The following is a 24,031-nucleotide window of genomic DNA, read 5'->3' as shown; positions in this document are numbered from 1 at the left end:
TTCTTTTGGGTTTTGTGGTGCCAAAGTAAATATATTTTGAGTAAAAGAAAGGCTAATTGAGCACCTATATTTAGAAGCAATATAAATCAAAGTCCATTTGCTTTAGTTGCAAGGAAAAATGGGATATAAGAAAATTCCCATTCTTTAAATCCTTCTTAGTTCTTTCCTTTATTTTTCCTTTAGCTACAAAAATGAATGTCATCCCAACCTATTCTCTATTTTCATTCCAAGAAGGACTAATATTATATTAATACCTATAAAGAGACTCACATTAACTATTTGTGTCAATTGATTAGTTCGATCTAAATTTTGAGATAAGGGGTGTAACTCATAAAAATGATGCATAAGTTGCTAATGAGTTGAAGTTACCAAACTCATACGAGTTGATATCAGTTTATACCGAATTGCTACACATAAAATTCCTCAACGCATATTACCAAAACGAACCATAAACAATTTGAATCGATCTTAGCGAACGATACACAACCGCGAATAGATCTCGATCCTCGGGGTAACACAAAAGCATTTTATTGGATAAAATCGCACGAGAAATTTCGGAATAAGGGGTTAAATTCGCTGACCTTTCGTAATTAGGGATTTAATTTGCTGACCTTTCGTAATTTGAGATCAAAGCATGCGTATTCTTCAGAATAAGGGATTTATGATATTTTATCTTATTTATATTCTTTTTTAATATTATTTTCCTCTAACTATTTATCAATTGTCTAAATTACCTCATTCAAAATTTTACCTAAATTCTACTACTTCATCAAAAATCCAGCGCCGTTTCTGTGATTTCTCCCAAATCACCCGCCTTTTTTTTATTCCAAACCTGCCTCAAAATGAATGTTCTGTATATTCTTCTCTTTGATTTTATAGTCGAGTTGCTGGATTTTGTGTATGTAGTGCATGTGCCAGTGCAAGAACATAAATTCTATATGATGCTTTAACTTGGGGTGCCATATAACGAAGTAGTTTTGTGTTTAAATTTTCTATAGTTTAATCGGTCTGTATTCATAAAGGTATCTGGATTTGTATTTTAGGATAATTAACAAAGCCATTGCATGTGATGCAAAGATCATTGTTTACTGGACTAGGATTGTATTAGTATATTTAACTGATTTACTGTTTTGGATTCCTCATAAAGACTTTAAAGTTGATTGAGTGCACAATTAGGTCTTACTATCCCTTTCTCTAGATATCTTATTTTGCTTCTAGTTACAATTTTTACCTACTACTTTTCTTACTAGCACTTACAAATTAGTCATAGCTATCTCCTTGGCGAAATTGCCACATATGAAATTGAGCACAATTTTGCAAAGAAATAGCCCACTTCTTTCTCGAGAGGAGATGGGAAACACGCTCAATATCATTTGATTGAATAGTTGACCCAGCCCTTTGTTGTCAATCCAAATCGCGATGATATTTTCTTGTTCCTGACTGGGCTTCTTTCGACACAAGAAGGGGGTATGAGATAGGAATTGAGTGATCGCAAAGGCTGTCGGTTGCTTCTTTAGTTAAAAATTTGAAGAGGGTAATTTAGGCAATTGATAAATGATTAAATATCATAGATCCCTTATTCTGAAGAATACGCATGCATCGATCCCAAATTACGAAAGATGAGCGAATTGAATCCCTAATTACGAAAGGTTAGCGAATTTAACCCCTTATTCTGAAATTTCTCAAACCGCACCCAGATCTCCACCTCTACAAAGCAAATTTTGAATAAATCTCCAAAATGACATTTTCTTTTATCTTTTTTTTTTTCATTCACAAAAGACTAAAAACCCACTAATACAAATTATACTCTTAATTAATTTATTTTCTAAATATCCATATATTGGGCCTAACTTTCAATACACATGCCTACTCTTCAGCTAAATTGAAGAACAGAAGCCCATAAACAATAGAAATTGATAAGAATAAAAAATATAAAATCCCTAACCCTAGATTTATAATCTCATCCAACATTTGTTATCAGCTCAGCTTGGAGCAGTCGACAGTAACCTCCGCCTCCCGCCGTCGCGCTCCGTTCTTCCGGTACGGATCTCAGTAGTTGTGTTAATTTAATCTGATACTATTACCAAAAAGTTTTAATTTTTCACTATCTGCTGTTTTGACAGAAGAAAGAAGCTCGATTGAATCATGGCGTTCGCAGCGGTTAAACACTCAAAGCCAGGGCTAGAGGAGCCCCTGGAGCAGATTCACAAGATTCGTATTACACTTTCTTCCAAGAACGTGAAGAATTTGGAGAAAGGTATACACTTTTTTTGTTTCAATGATTATGGAATACTCAATTTGTTATGCTCTGTTTGTATTCAATAATATAGAGATCATCTATTTTAAATTTACCTTGTAATGTTAGGTTGTGATTGAGAATTTAGCATAAATTTTATAGGGAAGAGAGGTAGAGAGATAGAAAAATGTTTGATTTTTAATCTTTTTGTTTGTTCTGGAATGGGTTGATCAGAATTGAACCAAACACTCTCTTCAACATGGGAGGTCCACTGGTTTTCAGTATTGGTAAAGTGTCTGTTGTTTTAGGATTTTGGAGTGCGTATCTATGCTTACTTTTCTTGATAGATACTATTCATGTTGTTAATTTCTCCATTGTAAAGCTGAAATATTACTAGTATGTTTATGGCATTGTATGCCTTGTCTGCGTAGCGATGTTTTTCCTGATGTACCGATGATTGATGCTTTCAGTCTGTGCCGACTTGGTGCGTGGTGCCAAGGACAAGAGGCTCAGAGTCAAGGGACCAGTGAGAATGCCCACTAAGGTTCTCAAGATCACTACTAGGAAATCTCCTTGTGGTGAAGGTAAAAATACTTTCTTGCATTTTCTTATTGAGTTTCTGTTCAATGCATCATTTTATTTGGAATTTGAGTGTTTATTGTGGTGTTCTTAGTAAAAGTTTCTTCATTTATGCCGCCTCATTAAGGTCTTTTTACCATTAGTAATATTGTGTGGTTATTTTGGTATTGTTCATTATAAAGCTATTGCTCTTATATAAGCTCAACTGTTTGTTTTCAATCTGTTCCTCCTTTTTTAGTAGACTGCATGTTTTGTTGTATAGCTTTTATCATGTCTTTGGTCTTCAGTAATTGCAAGTTTGATTAAGGGTACACTCGTTAAGTATAGCAGCTACAGAAATTAGAACATACCTAAAATGAATCTCCTCACTAAAGCAACCTTTATTCATCCTGTAAAAGTCTGCATTTTGAGCAATGTGTCTTTCTTCATTTTGAATGATTAACCGGATACATATCTTATTTTTTAGCAATACATATTGGACCATCTTAATCGACTGATCCTACTTTTTTTCATTGGAACATTTGAATAATCGACTGGTGCCTGAATCTTGTTTCTGCAGGTACCAACACCTTTGATAGGTTTGAGCTTAGGGTTCACAAGCGAGTGATTGACCTTTTCAGCTCACCCGATGTCGTGAAGCAGATCACCTCAATTACCATTGAACCTGGTGTAGAGGTCGAAGTCACAATTGCAGATTCTTAGACGCATCTTATTTACCTGTTTCTGCTTTTGTTATCTAAATTTAAGCCAGAAATCCTTGAGCCGCATATATGGTGCAAGGCTGTTATACGAGTTCTTTTGACTGTTCACAATTTTGAATATCCTAGACTCCTTTATATTTACGTCGAATACTTTTTTATTGTTGAGATATGGAATTCAGTTTATGTGACAGCCTTGCTGTTTTTTCATCTTAATCTTGATATCCACATTGTCACTCTTCACTAGTAGGATTTGATTAATCATATCTTGTGAAATGAAGTTTGAATTCTGAATATATTCATCATGCAGTGTTTTTTCTTGATTTCTTCTTATCAAATGGAAAGCTTAAATGATCAAAATATATTCCCTTCGTTCACCAATGAGTCTTACTTCATTTTTTAGAGCATGAGTTTTAAAAAGTGAGTTGAAAAACTGAGATTTTGAATTACTTTTATTGGATATGGGAAGTAGAAATGATACTTATATTGGACATAGGAAGTAATTTTTATCGCAGTTAACAAATTAAAGAATCCTCGAACATTCCAATAAAATGCAACAAACTTTACAACTCTCCCTAAATAATATACGCAACAAAAAAAAAAATCAAATATGAGTTAACCAATAAAGCCTCTTTCTGTTTCCAGAGTAGTAATCAAGATACCAACGTACAAATTTCTTAAGACCAGCCTGCAAGTCAGTGGTAGGCTTGTAGTGCAGCTCCTTGTGCGCCCGGCTGATATTCGCATGCGTACACACGACATCGCCGTTGCGTGGCATTGGCAGCACATGCTTCTTCGCCTTCGTCTTCAACAGCTTCTCGAGTATGCTCACAAGCTTGCTCACCGGCACGGGCGAGGTGTTACCAAGATTATACACACGCAGCTGCGCGGGTCCCTTCTTCTTCCCGCTGCTACCCGTGCTCTGCTGCGCGGTGTCAATGGAAGCCAGGCAGCCCTTGACGATGTCGTCAATATACGTGAAGTCCCTCGCCACACTCTGGTGGTGAGGGCCTTCGAATATGGAGATGGGCTTCCCCTTGAGGATGTCCTTGGTGAAGAAAAAGTAGGCCATGTCGGGCCGCCCCCATGGCCCGTACACCGTGAAGAACCTCAGCCCGGTTATCGAGAGACCGTAGATGTGGTTGTACGTGTGCGCGATCTCCTCGCCGGCTTTCTTGGTCGCGGCATACAAGCTCGCCGGTTTGTCCGTCTGGTCCTTCTCGGAGAATGGGATCTTCGAGTTGAGGCCGTATACGGAGCTCGACGAGGCCCAGACGACCGCGGGCTGCGGGTTGGCAGCCTTGCACGCCTCAAATACGCTGACGAGGCCCGCGATGTTGCTATGGACGTACGCGCCAGGGTTGTGCATGGCGTAGCGGACCCCGGCTTGGGCCGCAAGGTGCATGACATGCGTGAAGGCCACGATGTCGAAGAGCTTGTTGAGGAGGGCGGCGTCGTTGATGTCGCCCTCGACAACAAACACGTCCGCCCGGTCGAGGAGCTTGCGGCGGGCGCGTTTTAGGGAGGGGTCGTAGTAGCTGTTGAAGTTGTCCATGCCCACCACGCCGTCGCCGCGGCGCCTTAGGGCCAGGGCGACGTGGCTGCCCACGAAACCCGCGGCGCCAGTCACAAGGACGGAGAGGTGGCCACGGCCACCGGAGGCTGACACCTCCCCTTTGTAGAGGGGGCGGCCTGAGTCCAGGACGCGGCGCTCCCAACTATGACCGCCCCATGAGGCGGCTAGGGCGCGGCGGTCAGGGGAGAGATCCGGGGGCGAGTGGAAGAAGAGGAACAAGATCAAGGCGGCAAAAATCGACATCCAAAAGATCAGGCGAGGGGTCGGGAAAAAACTCCATCTCCGTTGGATGAAGAGCGACCGGTCGCTGGCCATCGTGAACAATATTTCGTTGGATTTATATCATGAATGTATTCAAAGAAAGCTGCAAAAGAATCAGAGAGAGAATCGTTGCATGAATTTCGTTTCTGCAAAGGGTTGGTTTCTTGAATGAAAGATTAGGAGAGAGAAACAAACGTGAATATCTCAAAGGAAAAGTGAGGGATGAAATGGAGAGAGGGGATGAAATTTGATTACCAGTTCCAAGAATTTAGCAGAAGAATCCGGTCTGCATTTTTGTACTATAACTTAATAATTTTTTTCTTATAACACTCATCAAACGAAAGATTAAGTATATGCTAGATGATAATTAAGAAAATAAGAAAAATGAATTATCCTAAATAGAAGTTATAAGCATATCGAAGAAATGTAGGAAATAGGATTAATAGAAGGTTACACTTCAAACACAAAAATAACAATTTCCCTCTATTTTGAAATCATGAAAATTCAGTGTTTCGTGGCTGTCTCATTCATGCACAAAACGACATGATATCATTATAATATGTAATTTTCTTTTCCGTTCCTTATTTTCTTTTTTTGTTTTAATGAAAAGATGTTTCAAGCATCACTAGAAGACGTCGTTGTATGCATAGATGAGACAGACTGCGGAAAATTAAATAATTTGACCAAAACTCGTAATTTTATAAGTTGCTGAAGCCTGAAGGTACAAGAAGGCAACATAGTAGGGTAAATCGAATTGCATATCAATTCAAGGCAATGAATATCATAGTAGAAGGGCTATTCAACATAAATTCATCACAATCAGATAAAAATGTTCTCATATATGACCGTTTCTTGAAATGTCACTATGAATTTCCGGAGACGAGCACTACAAGCTATGAACAGCCGAGAACTAACCGGTTATAATGGCCCGATAGCAACAGCAATGGCTTCCAACCGATTGAGGTTCAGTTTTCACTTTCAGATTTCTCGTTCTGCAAATACTTCGAAACACCATATATAACGGTCCCAGCAACAAACAAGAAGACGGTAGGAGTGAAGGACGGGTAGAGGTACTTGACCAAGAAGCCATCCCATGCTTCTGGTAGAAAACCTGCAAATAAAATAGCAAGTTAACGGCACCTGCTGCAGCTTCAGATTCACAACAAATCAAGTGTCTTGCATACAAACAAAACAATTTTATCAATCACGAAAGCAATATTAAAGCTATGTTAGGATTTCTTTTGCTGAAATGGTTTTCTTCTATCTGTAATCGAGCTTTGTTAGCCACTCATTTTTCCTCAAGTCCACGAAAAATATAACGCAACAATATTGACAGTGCATCTACCACAACTGCAAACTATTGATAGCAAACAAGACCTTTCAAACGTAAACTAGATCTTGTCCTTAAGTCAGAAGTTGTTCGACTACATTTCATTTCCAACGCATTCGCCTATCGCTATATATAGGATACCGTATCCCAAAATAATTCACAAGAAGAGTGATAAATCACACCAAACAACTAATTCATCAACAAAATAAGAAATAAATACGCATTTCACACATCAAATACTAAGAGACTAAGATTCAAGTTACAACCAATATTTTGAACTGATGATATTGATAATGATGTGTCGGTTTTCTTCACAGAAGACGACCCGTTGGTCTAATTTGACAAAGTAAAGCATACTCACGACATGTGGTTACTACCAAGAAATGCTAATTAAACCACACACCTACTCCAATAATCTCTTAGAACACGTTATTCCTAGCTTCTAGGATACCATTCCAATGCCGATACTGAAACTAACGATGATCATTGATAAGTAACATAAGAAGCCCCACCCCAAAGTTCAACAAACTGATAAAATGAATTAATATCCAATCACGCGAAGCAGTAAACAGAACCGGATAAAGAAGAAACTATCAAGATTGCTCCTTCATTTCATGAACTCTTTGTCAAGATACAAGCCACATTCCTAAATCCTACCTTATTATAACCAAAAATGAATTGGCATATTGGATAAGAATCAAGCGAGAGAGAGGCGAACACAACGAAGCCCGCAATAGACCATCTGTGGAAATTCTAATTCAACTTTGTTCCATCACCAATTCCCATCTTAAACCTCACATATAATATTCTTCACAATAACAAAAACAGCATCAATAAACGAAAGCCCAATACACAATAAGACCACCAAAAGCATGAACAAATTAATTCAACAAACCTAATAAACTCTCAGTTAAGCTAAAGATACACCCTAATCAAACAAAACGATGCCCAAATTATCACAAAGATATCCCAATTCTCCAAATCAAAACCTGAAGCATGAACAATCCAATTCAACAAACCAAGTAAACTCTCAATCAAGCTAAAGATAAACCCTAATCAAACAAAAGGGGCACAAATTACCACCAAAATGCCCCAATTCTCAAAATCAAAACCTGAAGCATGAACAAACTAATTCAACAAACCTAATAAACTCCCAATTAACGCAATTAAGCTGAAGAAATTAAACAAGCCAATTCCAAAAATCAAAACCTGAAGCGGCAAGAGCAATGCCCTGGACCAGAATAATCGCGCCGAGGCCCGACCAAGCAAGCAGGAAAGCGCTCTCGTTCTTACTCAGCTCCTCCACACGAGCCGCCTCCTGCGCCGACACGAATCTCGGCTTCTCCATAGGCTCTCTGCGGATAATTGAAGCCCTCTCTCTCTTCCCTTTCGACTGCTTCTTCTTTGCCGAGGCGCCGAATCCCGAACCCGGAGGCGGATTCCCGGGCTTCTCTGTGGATTGGGTCGAAGGGGTTTCTTCTTCCAGCTGGAATTTGATGCGGAACTTGGGGCGGAGGGGTGCGTGGAAGAGGGGATTGGGTTTATTGGTGGTAAACGATGAAGATGAGGATGGCGATGGGTGAAGTATTAGCGCCATTTTCAGTTTAGTTAGTTTCAGTGGTTGTGACACCTCACTCTTCCCCCTTTTATCTATTCTTTTATTTTAGATCCATAATAATTTCAATTTTGTTCTTCTATGTTAGCTCAATGTGACATCTCATATCTATATTGAAAAAGGATATTGAGTATGGACCGAGTTGGGGCCTAAGATCTTTTCGAAGGCACTAGTCGATGGACAATATGTGAATATCTTTCTGGGTCGAGGGACATAACATATTAGATTAGTCGAAAGATAGTTATCGATTTGAGAATATAAGGTGGCCTAGTTTTACATGGTAAGAAGAGGTTGGGAAAAATGCCTCGAGTTGGTCTAGCAGAGGGTGCAATGGTGCTTCCATCAAGTGATAAATATGAGAGATAATAGGAGACAGAGTGTGGAAAAGTGATGAACCATAATACTCCATCCGTCCCATCTGGAGTATTTCTTTTAGGCGTTTTTAGACAATGGAGTTTAGTGGTTAAATGAAGAAAGAATAAAGTAGGAGTGAGAAAAAAATATAGAGAAAAGATAAGAAAGAAGATAAAGTAAGAGAGAGATGAAGTGTTATTTTTTCTATTAAAAAAATGCTTCATTTATAGTGAGACAATCCAAAAGATAATCCGCTTCATTTACCGTGAGATGGAGGGAGTATCAAAAATGAATAATGATTAATTTTTAGGGTAAAAAACTATTTGAGTATGGATGAAGATAGTAGATAAGTAAGATTCATTCACAGAGAGTGAGTCGGTGACCTAAGATCAGGTCAAAAGTCTAGTCAATGGATAGCATATGAACATTCATGTAATATCCCTTGTGGGTCCTGAGGGACATGGCAAGCGAGTCTTAGTCGAAAGATGCCCCTTTTGGATAAGAAGGGTTTGAGTAAATGCCTCGAGTCGATGTTCGGGCACCAAGTACTATGGTGCTAAAGTAACCCGCACCATACTGCCATGAAATGCTTGAAAGACTTTGTATATGCCAGTCCCTAATCTAGAAAATCAGGATGAATTTAAAATATTTTTCGAGAAAAGCACTCGAGGCCCGAACTAGCAATGCTTGGTAATAAAAGAATAATACTTTAAAACTTGTATCAAACTAAATGTTCATACTCTCAGGGGATGGATGAAGTATTCTTTATTTGGTAGTAAAAGAATAATTCTGATATACATAATCTTTGTCGTATAACTGTCAAAGCAATCTTTGTCGTTACTTGGCCGCTGGACTATAACTCTAAAAGAGGTCTTTGTCGTCAGCTGACAGTTGTATTTGTACTTGAATAATAAAGGTCACAATGATCTTTGTCGTTAGTTGGACTCGGAACAATAACTGTCGCAATGGTCGCCAACATTAATTAGATAAACGTGGCTTGTAACTTGTAACTATCTTTGTCGTTTATTGGGCTGGGGCGTTGCATTTAGGGGTGGCAAATCGTGCGTGTCGGGTCGTTATCGTGTCGACATGATAACGACATGAACACGATAACAACAAACACGAACACGACCTGTTAAGAAAACCCCAAACACGAACACGAACACGACCCGCTACCCTCAGACACGAACACGACACGAACCCATTAACGACACGAACCCATTAACGACACGAACCACTTCGGGTCAACACGACACGATAACAACACGTATTGGAAAGTGATTAAATATTTAAATGATTTAAATGAGATATGACCATATAAGACTATGAGAGTCAATTTAATAAATATTGAAAAATGAAAATAATAAGAATTAATAATATTAAAATATTATTTATTAACGGATAACACGAACCCGACACGAACACGACACGAAATTTTCGTGTCCTTAATGGGTCGACCCGATAAAGACACGAACCCAATAAGCTCTGACCCAAACCCATTAATTTCGTGCCGGTTCGTGTCGTGTTAAAAATTGCCAGCCCTAGTTGCATTAATACTTATTATCCAATTTTTTTTTACATCTCTTAAAATTTTTAGCGAAATAAAGTGAGTATTTGTTATAATTTTGATTTACAATTATACTAAGCTTGTCTCTTTGAACTCTATTAATAAAGATCTTTTTTCGGCCATAAGCTATTTCACAATAATTGTCACAACTGTCTGAATTTGTGGTTCATACTTGTTAGTATTTGAAATCATTTACGACAGTACCTAATTAACATGCAAATTCTAAATGACTATATAAATAAACTATATAGTAATGGATTGTCTGAAGACGAACCTAATAGAATTGGATAGGTAAAAAAATCAAAAGCCAAAATAAATTAAGTTCATTTGATATTTTTTTTCTTTTCCTCTTGTTTTCTAAATTATAAAAGTTGATTAACTAAATTCAATTTATTTAATTTCTTTTCTCCATTTATTTCAATACCCCTATATACTAATAATATAGGAGTATTAATTTTTTACCACTTAGCGATTAATATATTCCCTAAAAATGTAATAATTTTATAAATATATATGAATCAGCATGCATTGACTCCTCTTTGCATAATTAATTCATTCTTATCTCTTGTCTCATATGCAGATATACAGGTTGGTGAATAATTAAGGAGAAGAAAGAGCCAAAATCTTGAAATAAAAATGATATAGAAAATTAAATTACATGATTATAACTTTTACAATAAATAAAAAGTTTTAAAAAGAAAAAATAGCCCAAACTGGCACAATTTTTGCACAACCCAGTGTAGGTGAGGATCCTAGTCAGAATCATTATCTTCTCCACTTTCATGCCATATACAGCGTATTTAAAAACTTGAGAAAATCATATTTATACCTTATATAAAAATGAAATAAATCACATCAGGATGTATAAACAACTGGAAATAAATACTACTATGAAGAAAAATACATAGATTGCATGTTTTTATGAGAAAAGCATCCTCTCGTCAAATGATTCTCTTTATCGGGAAAGATAGGGATCTTATTTTTTATCTCAAATTTTAAATTTATTTTTTGGTGAAAGTGTGATTAATTATGACATAAATTTGAACTAACTTGTTTTCTTAATGGTGAAACCTTATTAATTCAATCCTGACCCATATAGAGTAATTTAGCAGATTGTAATAACATAAGAATCAGATAAGTAAATAAATAAAAGCACTAAGCATTTGAAAAATACATAATTACGGAGAAGTCATTACTGCATATTCACTCTAAATCGGAATACAACATATTATTTAAAATGAATGGATAAGATCAGCATTCTGATTCATATCTTGAAAAGTAATTTTGAAATAAATGTTAGAATGCATGTATACAAACAATTTTTTTAAAATAATAACAATTGAAAATAACTCACCAAATTTTAGTAAATTGAGTTGTATAAAATGAATGTGGCCACCTCATTCATCGACCACATAGTTTTTTGGACGCTTTGGTGCATATAAAACTGAAATTGAAAAATAATATTTTAATGTATTAAGAGAATAAAGTAATTAAAGTAATTTATTATCTATTGATTTTAAGATAAAATCCTTGGGAGAAGGATCCTCTACCATAAAAAAATCATAGCAACCCGTGCTGTGCAAAAATTGTGCCGTTGTGTGCTATTTTCCCCACGACAAAGAAATTAGAAATCAAGGAACCAAAGAGTCTAGAGACTGAAAATGAGATACAAAACTTCGAACACATCGAATCTCATGTCTTTTCCCCGCGACAAAGAAGTTCCATTTCTAGATCTCTCTGCTTACAGAGAGGACAAAGAAGTTCCATTTCTAGATTTCTCTGCTTACAGAGAGATTCGCCTCTTCGACGTTATAACCACGAAAATAAATATTATAAATAAGCTAAGAATGAGTGAATTAAACTAACAAATGGACGCCCTTTGATTTAGAGGCACAGGGAAGAGGACACCCTTGACCCTAAAGCATCGGAACTGTTCATCCCATTTCCATTCCAATTCTTGAATCCGCAAAATCAAATCCCAACATAAACATCATGAGAGAGATGCATATGTTTACGAACTTGATGTAGAAGCCATTTGCTTGAAGAAACTGATTTGTATAAGAGAGAATGAAGCTAAGTAGACTGAAACCGAGTGTTGAGAGAGAGGGTGAGAGAGATGAGTGAAATGTTAAACACTGAGACTTCTTTGTCCTAAGAATTTATTTTGCAGTAGTCAAAATAAGGGGTAAAAAATAGCTTTAGTTCTTAGTATTTCAACTGTTTCTCTCTATGGTTGAAAAAATTTGTGACCCAACCCTGAATTGCATGTTGAGATGATAAAACCAATCCTTAGACATAAAGTCAAATGATTCTTTTTTATATAGAGAGACACAAATTTTATTTTTCATCCCAGATTTTGAAACTTAATTTTAAACTTATAATTTGATGAGAATGTAATTAATTAGGACCTGGATTTAAACAAAGCTTGTTTCATTTAATGCTGCAATCTTATTAAGTGACTAATTGCAACGAACCTATTGTTGGAATATATAAGATATATTATAGATGAGTAATTTAGTTTGGAGAAAATATGAATATATAAAATATATGTTAGATGAGTAATTTAGTTTGTAGGAAATATTTGAGAGAAGAATGAGTGGAATATATAGAATTTAATGACGCAATCTTATTAAGTGACTAATAGCAACGAACCTATTGTTGGAATATATAAGATATATGTTAGAGGAATAATTTAGTTTGGAGGAAATATAGATATATATTAGAGGAGTAATTAAGTTTGGAGGAAATATTTGAGAGGTGAATGAGCGAAATATACGGAAAATGGTTTAGAAGAGGTAATATGGGAAAACTAAGGACACTTTATTCCTCAAACTCTCTCAAGTTATTAACTTGTACAAAATGTTACAAATCACTCCTATTTATAGGCACTCTAACTCTTTCTAGAATGCTCTACTTAATACTTTTATATTCTAAATATCTAGATATTTATCTATAAAAATCTAGACATTTCTTAAATAATATCCACACTCTAGAAAATTTACTAAAATATCTAATATTTCTACTAAAATATTTCTTAAATAAAAGTACTAAGCATTAGAAAAATACACAATTGCGGAGTAGTCATTATTGCATATTCACTCTAATTTGAGAAATCGGAATGCAACATATTATTTAAAATCAGTTGATATAGTTAGCATTCCGATTCATACCCGGAAAAATAATTTTAATAAATGTTAGAATGCATGTATACAAACAATATTTTTTTTTATAATAAGAGCAATTGAAAATAACTCACCAAATTTTAGTAAATTGCGTTGTATAAGATGAATGTGGCCACCTCATTCATGGACCTCATAGTTTTTTGGACGCTTTGGTACATATAAAACTGAAATTGAAAAATAATATTTTGATTTATTAGGAAAATGAAATAATTAAACCTGAGTAAAAATAAATGCTAACTGAACCAATATATAAATTTCATGTAGTAATTTATTATCAATTGATTTTAAGATAGAATCTTTGGGAGAAATACCCTTTATTGTGAAGAAAATCATAACAACTTGTGCTGTGCTGTGCAAAAACTGTGCCGTTGTGTGCTGTTTTTTTTTTTCTTTTTTTTAAAAACAATTTGTTTATTGTTATAAACTAAAATTATGTTGTGCGATCCATTACCTTCTCCATCTTCTGCGACCCAGTACGCTCGCGAGGCTGGACTTGCCAAGTGCCTTCTGATCGTTGTGCGATCGAAAGGTTGCTTTTATTGTCGATATCTGGGTAAACTTCTCCCACAACGGGAGATAGCTCCCCGATTTGTTGGCGATCAGTTTCCTTCGCCCTTATCTTCCTCTTCCCGTCCTTCTCAAAAGGAGTCAAACCATAGAAAATATAGTTTTCTGTGCTAACCTATAATGATAGAAGCAACGCTATGTTACAATGCTTGGTATTCAAGCACAATAAAATACTATTTCGTATTCATAATTATGTATATATACCTCTTTCATTACCAACACATTTTTGCACATAGCCGCACAGTAAAAGACTCGACAAGAATACAACTTACTTTCCATTCTTGTTGCTCTTCTAAGAGTTCGTATGTTGGCCGTTGAGGCACAAAACTTCGAAATCCTGGTGAAATCCTAAAAATTATACCATACACAAGAAATTAGAAATCAAGGAAAACAATAAAAACCAAAGAATGCAGGGACTGAAAATGAGGCACAAAACTGATATGTTTAAGGGAGAATGAAGCTAAGGAGACTGAGTGTTGAGAGAGAGAGAGTGAGTGAGAGAGATGAGTGAAATGTTGAACATTAAGACTGCTATTTATAGATGGCCTTTGCCTAAGAATTTATTTTTGCAGTACTCAAAATAAGGCGTAAAAATAGCTTTAGTTCTTAGTATTTCAACTGTTTTTCGTTGTGCTTGAAAAAACTTGTGACTCAACCATGAATTGCAAGTTGAGATGATAAAACCGCAAAGTCAAATGATACTCTGTTAAACTGAATATTTGGTAAAAGAATAATTCTGATTTAAAATAAGCACGACTTGTTTCTTCATGGAGAAACTCTTATTCTGCATCTCACAATTATCTTTGTCGGCTTATTTCTTAAAATTCGGATTTAATTAAAGTAAAGTTTAAAATTGTGGACATAGAAAGTATTTAATTCATTATTTATAAAAAGAATAATTTTGATTTTGATCTGAACTAAGTTTGTTTCTTTAAAACTCTCTTATTTTCATAATTTATAATGATCTATTTTCTTCCATAAACAATTTCACCAAAGTTGTCACAATCATTTAATTTTGAATGATTATGAAACTAAATTATTTAGTTTAGGAGTGTCTGAAGACGAACATAATAGAAATTGGATCGGTAAAAAAAATAAAAACCAATATAAATTAAGCCCATTTTATATTGTTTTCTTCTTTTCCTTTTGTTTTCTAAATTGTAGAAGCTGATTAACTAAATCCAATTTGTTTAATTTCTTTTCTCCACTTATTTCAAAACCCCTATATACTAATAATGTAGGAGTATTAATTTTTATTTCATTAATATTTCATATCTCAGAATATGTAAAGTATCACATTTTTTTCCACTTAGCGATTAATATATTCACTAAAAATGTAATAATTTTATGAATCAGCATACATTAACTCCTCTTTGCATAATTAATTCATTCTTATCTCGTCTCATAGGCAGATATACAGGTTGGTGTATAATAAATTAAAGGGGAACAAAGAGCCAAAATCCCAAAATAAAGATGATATAAAAAATTAAAATACACGATTATAACTTTTGCAATAAATAAAAAGTTTAAAAAAGTAAAAATAGCCCACACTGTCACAATTTTTGCCCAATTTTTGCACAGCCCAGTGTAGGTGAGGATCCTAATCAGAATCCCTTTCTTCTCCATCTTCATGTTATATATCGCGTATTTAAAAACTTTAAAAAATCACATTTATAACTTATATAAAAATGAAATAAATCACACAAGGACACATAGACAACTGGAAATTATGATGAAAAATACATAGATTGCATGTTCTTATGGGAAAAGCTTCCTCTCGTAAGCAAATTCAAATGATTCTCTTTATCGAGAAAGATAGAGATCTTATTTTTTTTATCTCAAATTTTGAAATTTAATGTTAAATTTATTATTTGGTGAAAGTGTGATTAATTATGACTTAAATTTAAACTAACTTGTTTTCTTAATGGTGAAACCTTATTAATTCAATCCTGACCCCTCAAGAATTTAGCAGATTGTAAGAACAGATAAGTAAATAAATAAAGAAAAGCACTATGCATTTGAAAAATACACAATTACGGAGAAGTCATTATTGCATATTCACTCTAATTTGAGAAATCGGAATACAGCATATTATTTAAAATCAGCTGATATGGATTCATACCCTGAAAAAATAATTTTGAAATAAATGTTAGAATGTATGTATCAAAACAAGAATTTTTTGAAAATAAGAACTATTGAAAATAACTCACCAAATTTTAGTAAATTGCGTTGTATAAGATGAATGTGGCCACCTCATTCATCGACCTCATAGTTTTTTGGACGCTTTGGTGCATATAAAACTGAAATTAAAAAATAATATTTTAATTTATTAGGAAAATGAAATATTTAACAATGAGTAAAAATAAATAGCAAACTGAACCAATATATAAATTTCATGCATTAATTTATTATCAATTGATTTTAAGATAGAATCCTTAGGAGCAAGATCCTTTATTGTGAAGAAAATCATAGCAACCCGTGCAGTGCAAAAACTGTGCAAAAACTGTGCCGTTGTGTGCTAGTATTTTTTTTTCTTTTTTTAAAAACAATTTGTTTATTGTTATAAATTTAAACTATGTTGTGCGATCCATTACCTTCTCCATCTTCTGCGACCCAGTACGCTCGCGAGGCTGGACTTGCCAAGTGCCTTCTGATCGTTGTGCGATCGAAAGGTTGCTTTTATTGTCGATATCTGGGTAAACTTCTCCCACAACGGGAGATAGCTCCCCGATTTGTTGGCGATCAGTTTCCTTCGCCCTTATCTTCCTCTTCCCGTCCTTCTCAAAAGGAGTCAAACCATAGAAAATATAGTTTTCTGTGCTAACCTATAATGATAGAAGCAACGCTATGTTACAATGCTTGGTATTCAAGCACAATAAAATACTATTTCGTATTCATAATTATGTATATATACCTCTTTCATTACCAACACATTTTTGCACATAGCCGCACAGTAAAAGACTCGACAAGAATGCAGCTTACTTTCCATTCTTGTTGCTCTTTTAAGAGTTCGTTCCCTTCTTGTAACATCTTCCTGTAGTAAAAAAACAATTAAATTTAAGAAAATATATTAGTTATATATGCAATTTTGTTTATGTAGAAGCTAACCATTTCCAAAAAATAAAATTTAATTGAATAAAAGTTTATGTGATAATTAAACTGCCAGATCTGATTTTGCTCTTTCAGGTATTAACATTATTAATGCCAAGATAGGTATCTGACCTGTAAATCATATTGACTTGCATTATTTTTAAAAATAACATGGTAAGAATGTATACACTAACTAAGGATTAACTAATCATGCATCAATTAATTAATAACTGAAAAAAGAGAAAAAAATAAAAAATCCTAGCAAAACCCTAAAAATTATGCCAACACACAAGAAATTAGAAATCAAGGAAAACAATAACACCCAAAGAATCTAGGGACTGGAAATGAGGCACAAAACTTCGAACACATCGAATCTCATGTCTTTTTCGCACCGGAAAGAAATTCGATATCTAGATCTCTCTGCTTAGAGAGAGAGACCTTCGCCTCTGCAACGTTATAACCATGAAAATAAATATTATAAATAAGCTAAGAATGAGTGAATTGAACTAACAAATGGACGCCATTGATTTAGAGGCACGGGGAAGAGGACACCATTGACCCTAAAGCATCGGAACTGTTCATCCCATTTCCATTCCATTTGCGAAATCTGCAAAATCAGATCCCAAAATAAACATCACGAGTGAAGAGAGAGAGATAGAGATACATAGATAGAGAGAGATACATACGTTTACATTGGAGCTTGATGTAGAAGCCATTTGCTTGAAGAAACTGATATGTTTAAAGGAGAATGAAGCTAAGGAGACTGAAACTAAGCGTTGAGAGAGAGAGAGAGTGAGAGAGATGAGTGAAATGTTGAACATTTGAGACTGCTATTTATAGATGGCTTTTGCCCTAGAATTTATTTTTGCAGTGCTCAAAATAAGGCGTAAAAAATAGTTTTAGTTCTTAGTATTTCAACTGTTTCTCTCTATACTTGAAAAAACTTGTGACTCAACGATGGATTGCATGTTGAGACGATAAAACCAATCCTTAGACAAAAAGTCAATTGATTCTGTTTTATATAGAGAGGGACAAATTTTATTTTTCATCCCTGATTTTGAAATTTAATTTTAAACTTATTATTTGGTGAGAGTGTAATTAATTAGGACGTGAATTTAAACTAAGCTTGTTTCTTTTAATGCTGGAATCTTATTAAGTGACTAATTGCACCGAACCTATATTTGAACTAACCTTTTTTCTAATGGTGAAACTCTTATATTGAGTGATTAATTACAACTATCTTTGTCGTATGTTGGCCGTTGAGCGGATGTTGTCACGACAATATTTGTCGCTAGTTTATCGTTATGGACTATTAGTTAATTTAATTTTATATTCATTTTCTAGTAAAAGAATGATTCAGATTCAATTTCTTAAAATTAATGTTATTATTGTAATGTTGGTGAGCAATAACTGTCAGAACGATCTATTGGTCGTTGAACAGTAATTATTAAAACGATATTTTGTCGTTTGTTGCTTGTTGAATGGTAACTAATAACTATCTTTGTCAGGTAATATTATAGACTAATTAAATATTATATTTATTATTTGGTAAATGAATATCACAACAATCTTTTTCGTTAGTTGGCCGTTGAACAATAACTGTAAAAACAATCTTTGTTCTGAGTTGATAGTTGATTTAGGATTTGTCGTTGAATAATAAATGTCACGATGATATTTGTCGTTAATTGAACTTCGAACAATAACCGTCACAACGACCTGTTGGCCGTTGAACAACAACCGTCACAACGATCTTTTTTGTTCGTTGACTATTGCATAAAATTGATCGGATTCACATGCTTTTTCGAATTATTTTTTAAACTGAATGTTTAGTAAAATAATAATTCCGATTTAAAATAAACATGACTTGTTTCTTCATGAAGAAAATCTTATTCTGCAACTTACAATTATCTTTGTCGGCTTATTTCTTAAAATTCAGATTTAATTAAAGTGAAACCTCAAATTGTGGACATAGAAAGTAGTTAATTCATTATTTATAAAAAGAGTAATTTTGATTTCGATCTGAACTAAGCTTGTTTATTTAAAACTCTCTTATTTTTATAATTTATAATGATCTATTTTCGTCCATAAACCATTTCACCTATGTTGTCACAATCATTTAATTCTGAATGAATATGAAAATAAACTATTTAGTTTAGGAGTGTCTGAAGACGAACAGAATAGAAATTGGATCGGTAAAAGAAATAAAAACCAATATAGATTAAGATCAGTTGATATTTTATTTTACTTTCTTTTTATATGTTGTGAAATTTGATTAATTAAATCCAATTTATTTTATTTATTTACTCCGTTGAATTCGAAACCCCTACTAATAATGTATATAAATTTATCACTTTGTTAGTGGTTCATATCTCATATATGTAAAGTTTCAAACTTTTTTCTTCTTCACGATTTCATATATATTATATTCTTTCTAAAATATACTACTACTATTTATCAGCACATTGACTTCACTTTGTAGAAAGAAATAAAAATGGCATTTAATTACATAGCTACAACTTTTTCTGCAATTAATAACATGAGTGTGACTGTGTGTGAGAGGATATTTTGACCTTTTGCGTGGGAAAAGAGTTATGACCTTTCTGCATTAAATATGAGTATTTTTTAATTTAATTTCAAGAAAATTATAGTTTTTAATGAAAAAAAATTCTTCTGTTATTAACAAATACAGTATTTCATTTCTTATTAATTAATATGTTAATTGCGAAGAGTCATATTTTTTTTTTAATCTTCACTTAGCGATTTATATATCCATTCAAAAATGTTAGTATAATATTTGAGTATAGATGAATTAGTCTATATTAACTTCTCTATGTAGAATGAATTTGTTCTTATCTCATGTGTAGATATACTCGTATAGGTTGATATACAATTAAGAGGAAGAAAATACCAAAACCCAAAATAATAATGGAATGAAAAAATAAATTATATTTACAAATTTTTGCAATGAATGATATGAAGTCAAAATCCCAAAATAAAAATGGAATGATAAATTAAATTACATTACCACTTTTTGCAATTAATGATATGAATACAATATTCCAAAATAAAAATTGCAAAAAAAATTAAAATAAAGTTAAAACTTTTTGTCATTAATGATATGAGAAAGAAAAGAGCAATATCTGAGATAAAAATAGCATTAAAAATTAAATTACAGTTATAATTTTTTACTGTTAATAATATGAAGAAAAATCCCAGAATCCCAAAATAATACTAGCATAAAAAATTAAATTACAATGAAAACTTTTTGCAATTAACAATATGAGGAAGAAAAGAGCTAAAATCCCCAAAAAAAAATGACATGAAAATTTAATTACCGTTATAACTTTTTTCGATTAATGATATGAGTGAGAAAGGAAATTTTGAGGAGATAAATATATTTTGATTTGTGTATTTTGATTCTTTATAACTTTAAATATATTTTTGATAGAAATCCATGGGTTCCATCCTAAAACCAATTGGTGATAGGAGCAGGGGCCCATGAGACTTATATACTAGTTTCAGTTTTAATCTATACTCAGTATGTAGAAATTAAAAAAAAAATACATTTCATTTGAAAAGGTCAACGACTATGATAACAGTACTGTAGTTTTCTTTTTCCGATCTCTTACTTTTTCGATAAAATCCACCTTAAATTGGTTCTCTTTTCTTTTTCTTATTTTGATTATTTCCTTTTAGTTTTCTTTCCTAATTTTTTTTATCTGTTATGTTTTCTTTATTTTTCTTTCATAACCTTAATTTTTAATTATAGAATGTTATTTACGTAATGTTGGTTAAGGAAGAAATTTTATTTCAATATACTGTAGATATTAATTTTCTTGAAATTAAATAAAAATATATAATTAAAGCATAATTCTAAAAAATATATACAACTACACGACTCTTTAGATAATATATAATATTTTTTCATAAAAGATTATACTTTTTATATTGTATTCTCATAATTTTTGCAAAATTTCTTTTTTCACACTCATACCATTAATTGCAAAAAGTTGTAACTGCAGTATAATTATTCATGTCATTTTTATTTTGGGATTTTGACTCTTTTCTTCCTCGTATACTCCCTCCGTCCGCGAATAGGAGTCCCGGTTCACTTTTACCAAATAATAATAGGGTCTCACATTCCACTAACTTATTCCACTTATATTTCATTTAAAACTAATATATATAAGTGAAACTCATATTACACTAACTTTTTTCTACTCACTTTTCTTAACATTTCTTAAAACTCGTGCCGCCAAGGAATGAGACTCCTAATGGCGGACGGAGGGAGTAGTTAATTGCAAACAACTGTAACTGTGAATTTTACTTTTAATGCTAATTTTGTTTTGGCATTTTGACTTTTTTCATTCCTCATATCATTAATAGCAAAAAGTTGTAACAATAATTTAATTTTTCATACCATTTTTGTTTTTGGAATTTGGCTCTTTATTCCTCATCATTAATTTCAAAAGGTTGTAAGTTGTAACTATAATTTAATTTTTCATACTATTTTTTATTTTGGGATTTTGACTTTTTCTTGCACTTAATTATACACCAACCTATGTATGATTACATCTACACATGATAAAAGACCAAATTCATTCTACATAGGGAAGTTAACGTAGGCGAATTCAAGTAAAATATTATACTAACATTTTTGAATGAATATATCATATATGGAATCGCTAGGTGAAGAAAAAGAATTACGACTCTTTACATATTAATATGATCAAAGGAAATATTAAGGAAGTGATAAATAAATATTTCATTATTAGGTGTTTCGAATTAGATGGAGAAAAAGAAATTAAATAAATTGGATTTAATCGGTCTTTCTTACAATTTAGAAGAAATGAAATTAAAATATCATTTGAGCTTATTTTATTTTGGTTTTCATTTTTTACTGATCCAATTTCTATTCTGTTCAATTTCAGATACCCCTAAACTAATTAGTAATAATTTTCCATTTACCTGATGACTCAACTTATTAGATAGAAAATAAACATTTTACCAGTTAAATAAAAGTTATTTAAATGAGTTTTACCATGAAAAAACAAGTTTATTTTAACTTTATACCAAATTTGCACTTTTATCAAAAAATAAATTTAACATTATATTTTGAAATTTAATATAAAGTTGATTTTAATGACAAATAATAAAGATCGTTGAGACAATAATTGTTAACTGGCAACTAACGACAAAGATTGTTGTGACTTTATCGAAAAATAATAAATATGATAGTGAACTAACGACAAAGACCATTGCCACAGGGAATATAGTTTAACGGCCAAAAGACGACAAAGATTGTTGAAGTTATAGAATTATTTTATTACCAAATAATAAATTTCATATTTTATTTCAAAAGGTGCCCGTGTAAATTAAATATTTGACAAATGTCAACTAACGACAAAGATCATAGTGATAATTATTGTGCAATGACCAACAAATGATAAATATAGTTGTAAATTACGAAAATAAGAGTTTTGCCATGAAAAAGCATAGTTTAATTTAAATAAGTTATTATTTTACCAAATAAAGAATGTGACTTTAGATTAACGGTTTGTTTTTAACCAGAAACCAACAACAAAGATTGTCGCGATAACTACCACGCAACAACTTACATACGACAAATATCGTAAGCTACATAATAAGAGTTTCACAAGAAAAAAGCTTTATTTATATTTAGGTCATAATTAATTGCTCTTTCACCAAACAATAAATTTAATATTAAATTTTAAAATCTGAAATAAATAATAAGATCCCTATCTTTTCTGTAAAGAGAATCGTATGCCTTTTTATTATAAGAGGATGCTTTTTCCATCATAATTAAAGATTAATTCTTATTTTGGGCAAATGATATCTATAAATACCCTCTCAACTCACAAACATTTCACTCATCTCTCTCTGTCTTAGCTTCATTCTTCTTTGCCTCTTCCCTCTCAAATAGCTTACTTTCTTCAAGAAAATGGCATCAGGATCCAATTCCAGTGAAGATGTATGCACCTCTCTCTCTCTCACACACAGACACTTATATATATATATATGTATTTTAATTTTAGGGTTTCACTAGAATTTCTAATTTATTTGTATAATACTATTTTTTATAAATTTGTATAGAATGGTTATTTTATACTTGAATTAGAATATTCAGATCTGGTTATTTAATTATCGCATAAACCTTTTATTCAATTAAATTTCATCTTTATGGAAATGGTTAACTTCTGCATAAACAAAGTTGTATATATATTTTTTCTCAGAATTTTGGTACTTATATTTTTTTTATTATAGGAGGAAGATGTTGTAAGAATGGCTAGAAATCTCACGAGAGCCATTGAGGGAGAAGTGTACCCGAACATCGACAATCGAAGCAACTTTGCGATCGCACAACGATTACAAGGCATGTGGCTACTCCAGCTTCGCGAGAGTAATGAGACTCAAAAGATGGAGAAGGTAAGGATTTTATCTCAAAATCATCCGATAATATATATCGGTTCACATAGTTGTGACTACAAAATATTTTATAAACACACACACACTCATCTGTATTTAAATTTTTGAGATCTTATTTTGCAGAGTCCACAAATGGAATGGGATGACGAGGACCAATGCTTCAAGATCGATGGTGTCCTCTTCCCTATGCCTCTAAATGAGAAGCCTCCTTTTGTTAGTTTCATTCCCTCGTTCTCAATTATCTTAATTATGAGGGAAACCAATAATCAAATAATTTTATAAGATATTATTATTATTATTATTATTATTTCATAAAAAAATTTCACCGGCTTATTTCAATTTCTGGTTTGTGTCAATGTAGCTATCCGTAATCAAGAGAGATCATACGAAGAGATCATACTCGGAAAAGGAGGAAAATGATGACGCAAATGAGCCCTATATATCAAGGGCTAACATCCACAGCTTCCTCAAGCAAACAATCATGAGAGAGAGAGAGAGAATCGCCGCCTCCACCGCCTAAGAAAGCGCA

The 24,031-nt window shown here is 33.0% G+C and overlaps 3 protein-coding genes across 4 annotated transcripts; 1 reads left to right on the top strand and 2 right to left on the bottom strand.

Moving 5' to 3' along the window:
* The first annotated feature begins 1,899 nt into the window (after positions 1–1,899).
* Positions 1,900–3,729, top strand: LOC121778318 (40S ribosomal protein S20-2-like). 2 transcript variants are annotated; one of them, XM_042175647.1, is made up of 4 exons: positions 1,900–2,040; positions 2,127–2,257; positions 2,707–2,820; positions 3,375–3,729. In XM_042175647.1, the coding sequence occupies exons 2-4, from the start codon at positions 2,146–2,148 to the stop codon at positions 3,515–3,517; spliced, it is 369 nt and encodes a 122-aa protein (XP_042031581.1). In that variant the 5' UTR covers positions 1,900–2,040; positions 2,127–2,145; the 3' UTR covers positions 3,518–3,729. The 2 variants fall into 2 exon arrangements, with proteins under 2 accessions (XP_042031581.1, XP_042031582.1); XM_042175648.1 differs by having other exon boundaries at positions 1,902–2,040; positions 2,124–2,257.
* Positions 3,730–4,090: 361 nt separating this feature from the next.
* Positions 4,091–5,657, bottom strand: LOC121779459 (UDP-glucuronate 4-epimerase 3-like). The gene has a single exon (XM_042176786.1). The coding sequence runs from the start codon at positions 5,402–5,404 to the stop codon at positions 4,118–4,120; it is 1,287 nt and encodes a 428-aa protein (XP_042032720.1). The 5' UTR covers positions 5,405–5,657; the 3' UTR covers positions 4,091–4,117.
* A 433-nt stretch (positions 5,658–6,090) lies between these two features.
* Positions 6,091–8,345, bottom strand: LOC121779460 (protein LPA2-like). The gene is made up of 2 exons (XM_042176787.1): positions 7,890–8,345; positions 6,091–6,461 (listed from the first exon to the last, which is right to left on the bottom strand). Exons 1-2 carry the CDS (start codon positions 8,275–8,277, stop codon positions 6,316–6,318), a joined length of 534 nt encoding a protein of 177 aa, XP_042032721.1. The 5' UTR covers positions 8,278–8,345; the 3' UTR covers positions 6,091–6,315.
* Between the last annotated feature and the right edge of the window lie 15,686 nt (positions 8,346–24,031).

This window comes from Salvia splendens, chromosome 19, assembly GCF_004379255.2.
Source record: "Salvia splendens isolate huo1 chromosome 19, SspV2, whole genome shotgun sequence".
In the NCBI taxonomy this organism is placed as follows: domain Eukaryota; kingdom Viridiplantae; phylum Streptophyta; class Magnoliopsida; order Lamiales; family Lamiaceae; genus Salvia; species Salvia splendens.
This window is presented reverse-complemented; position numbering and strand designations above follow the sequence as displayed.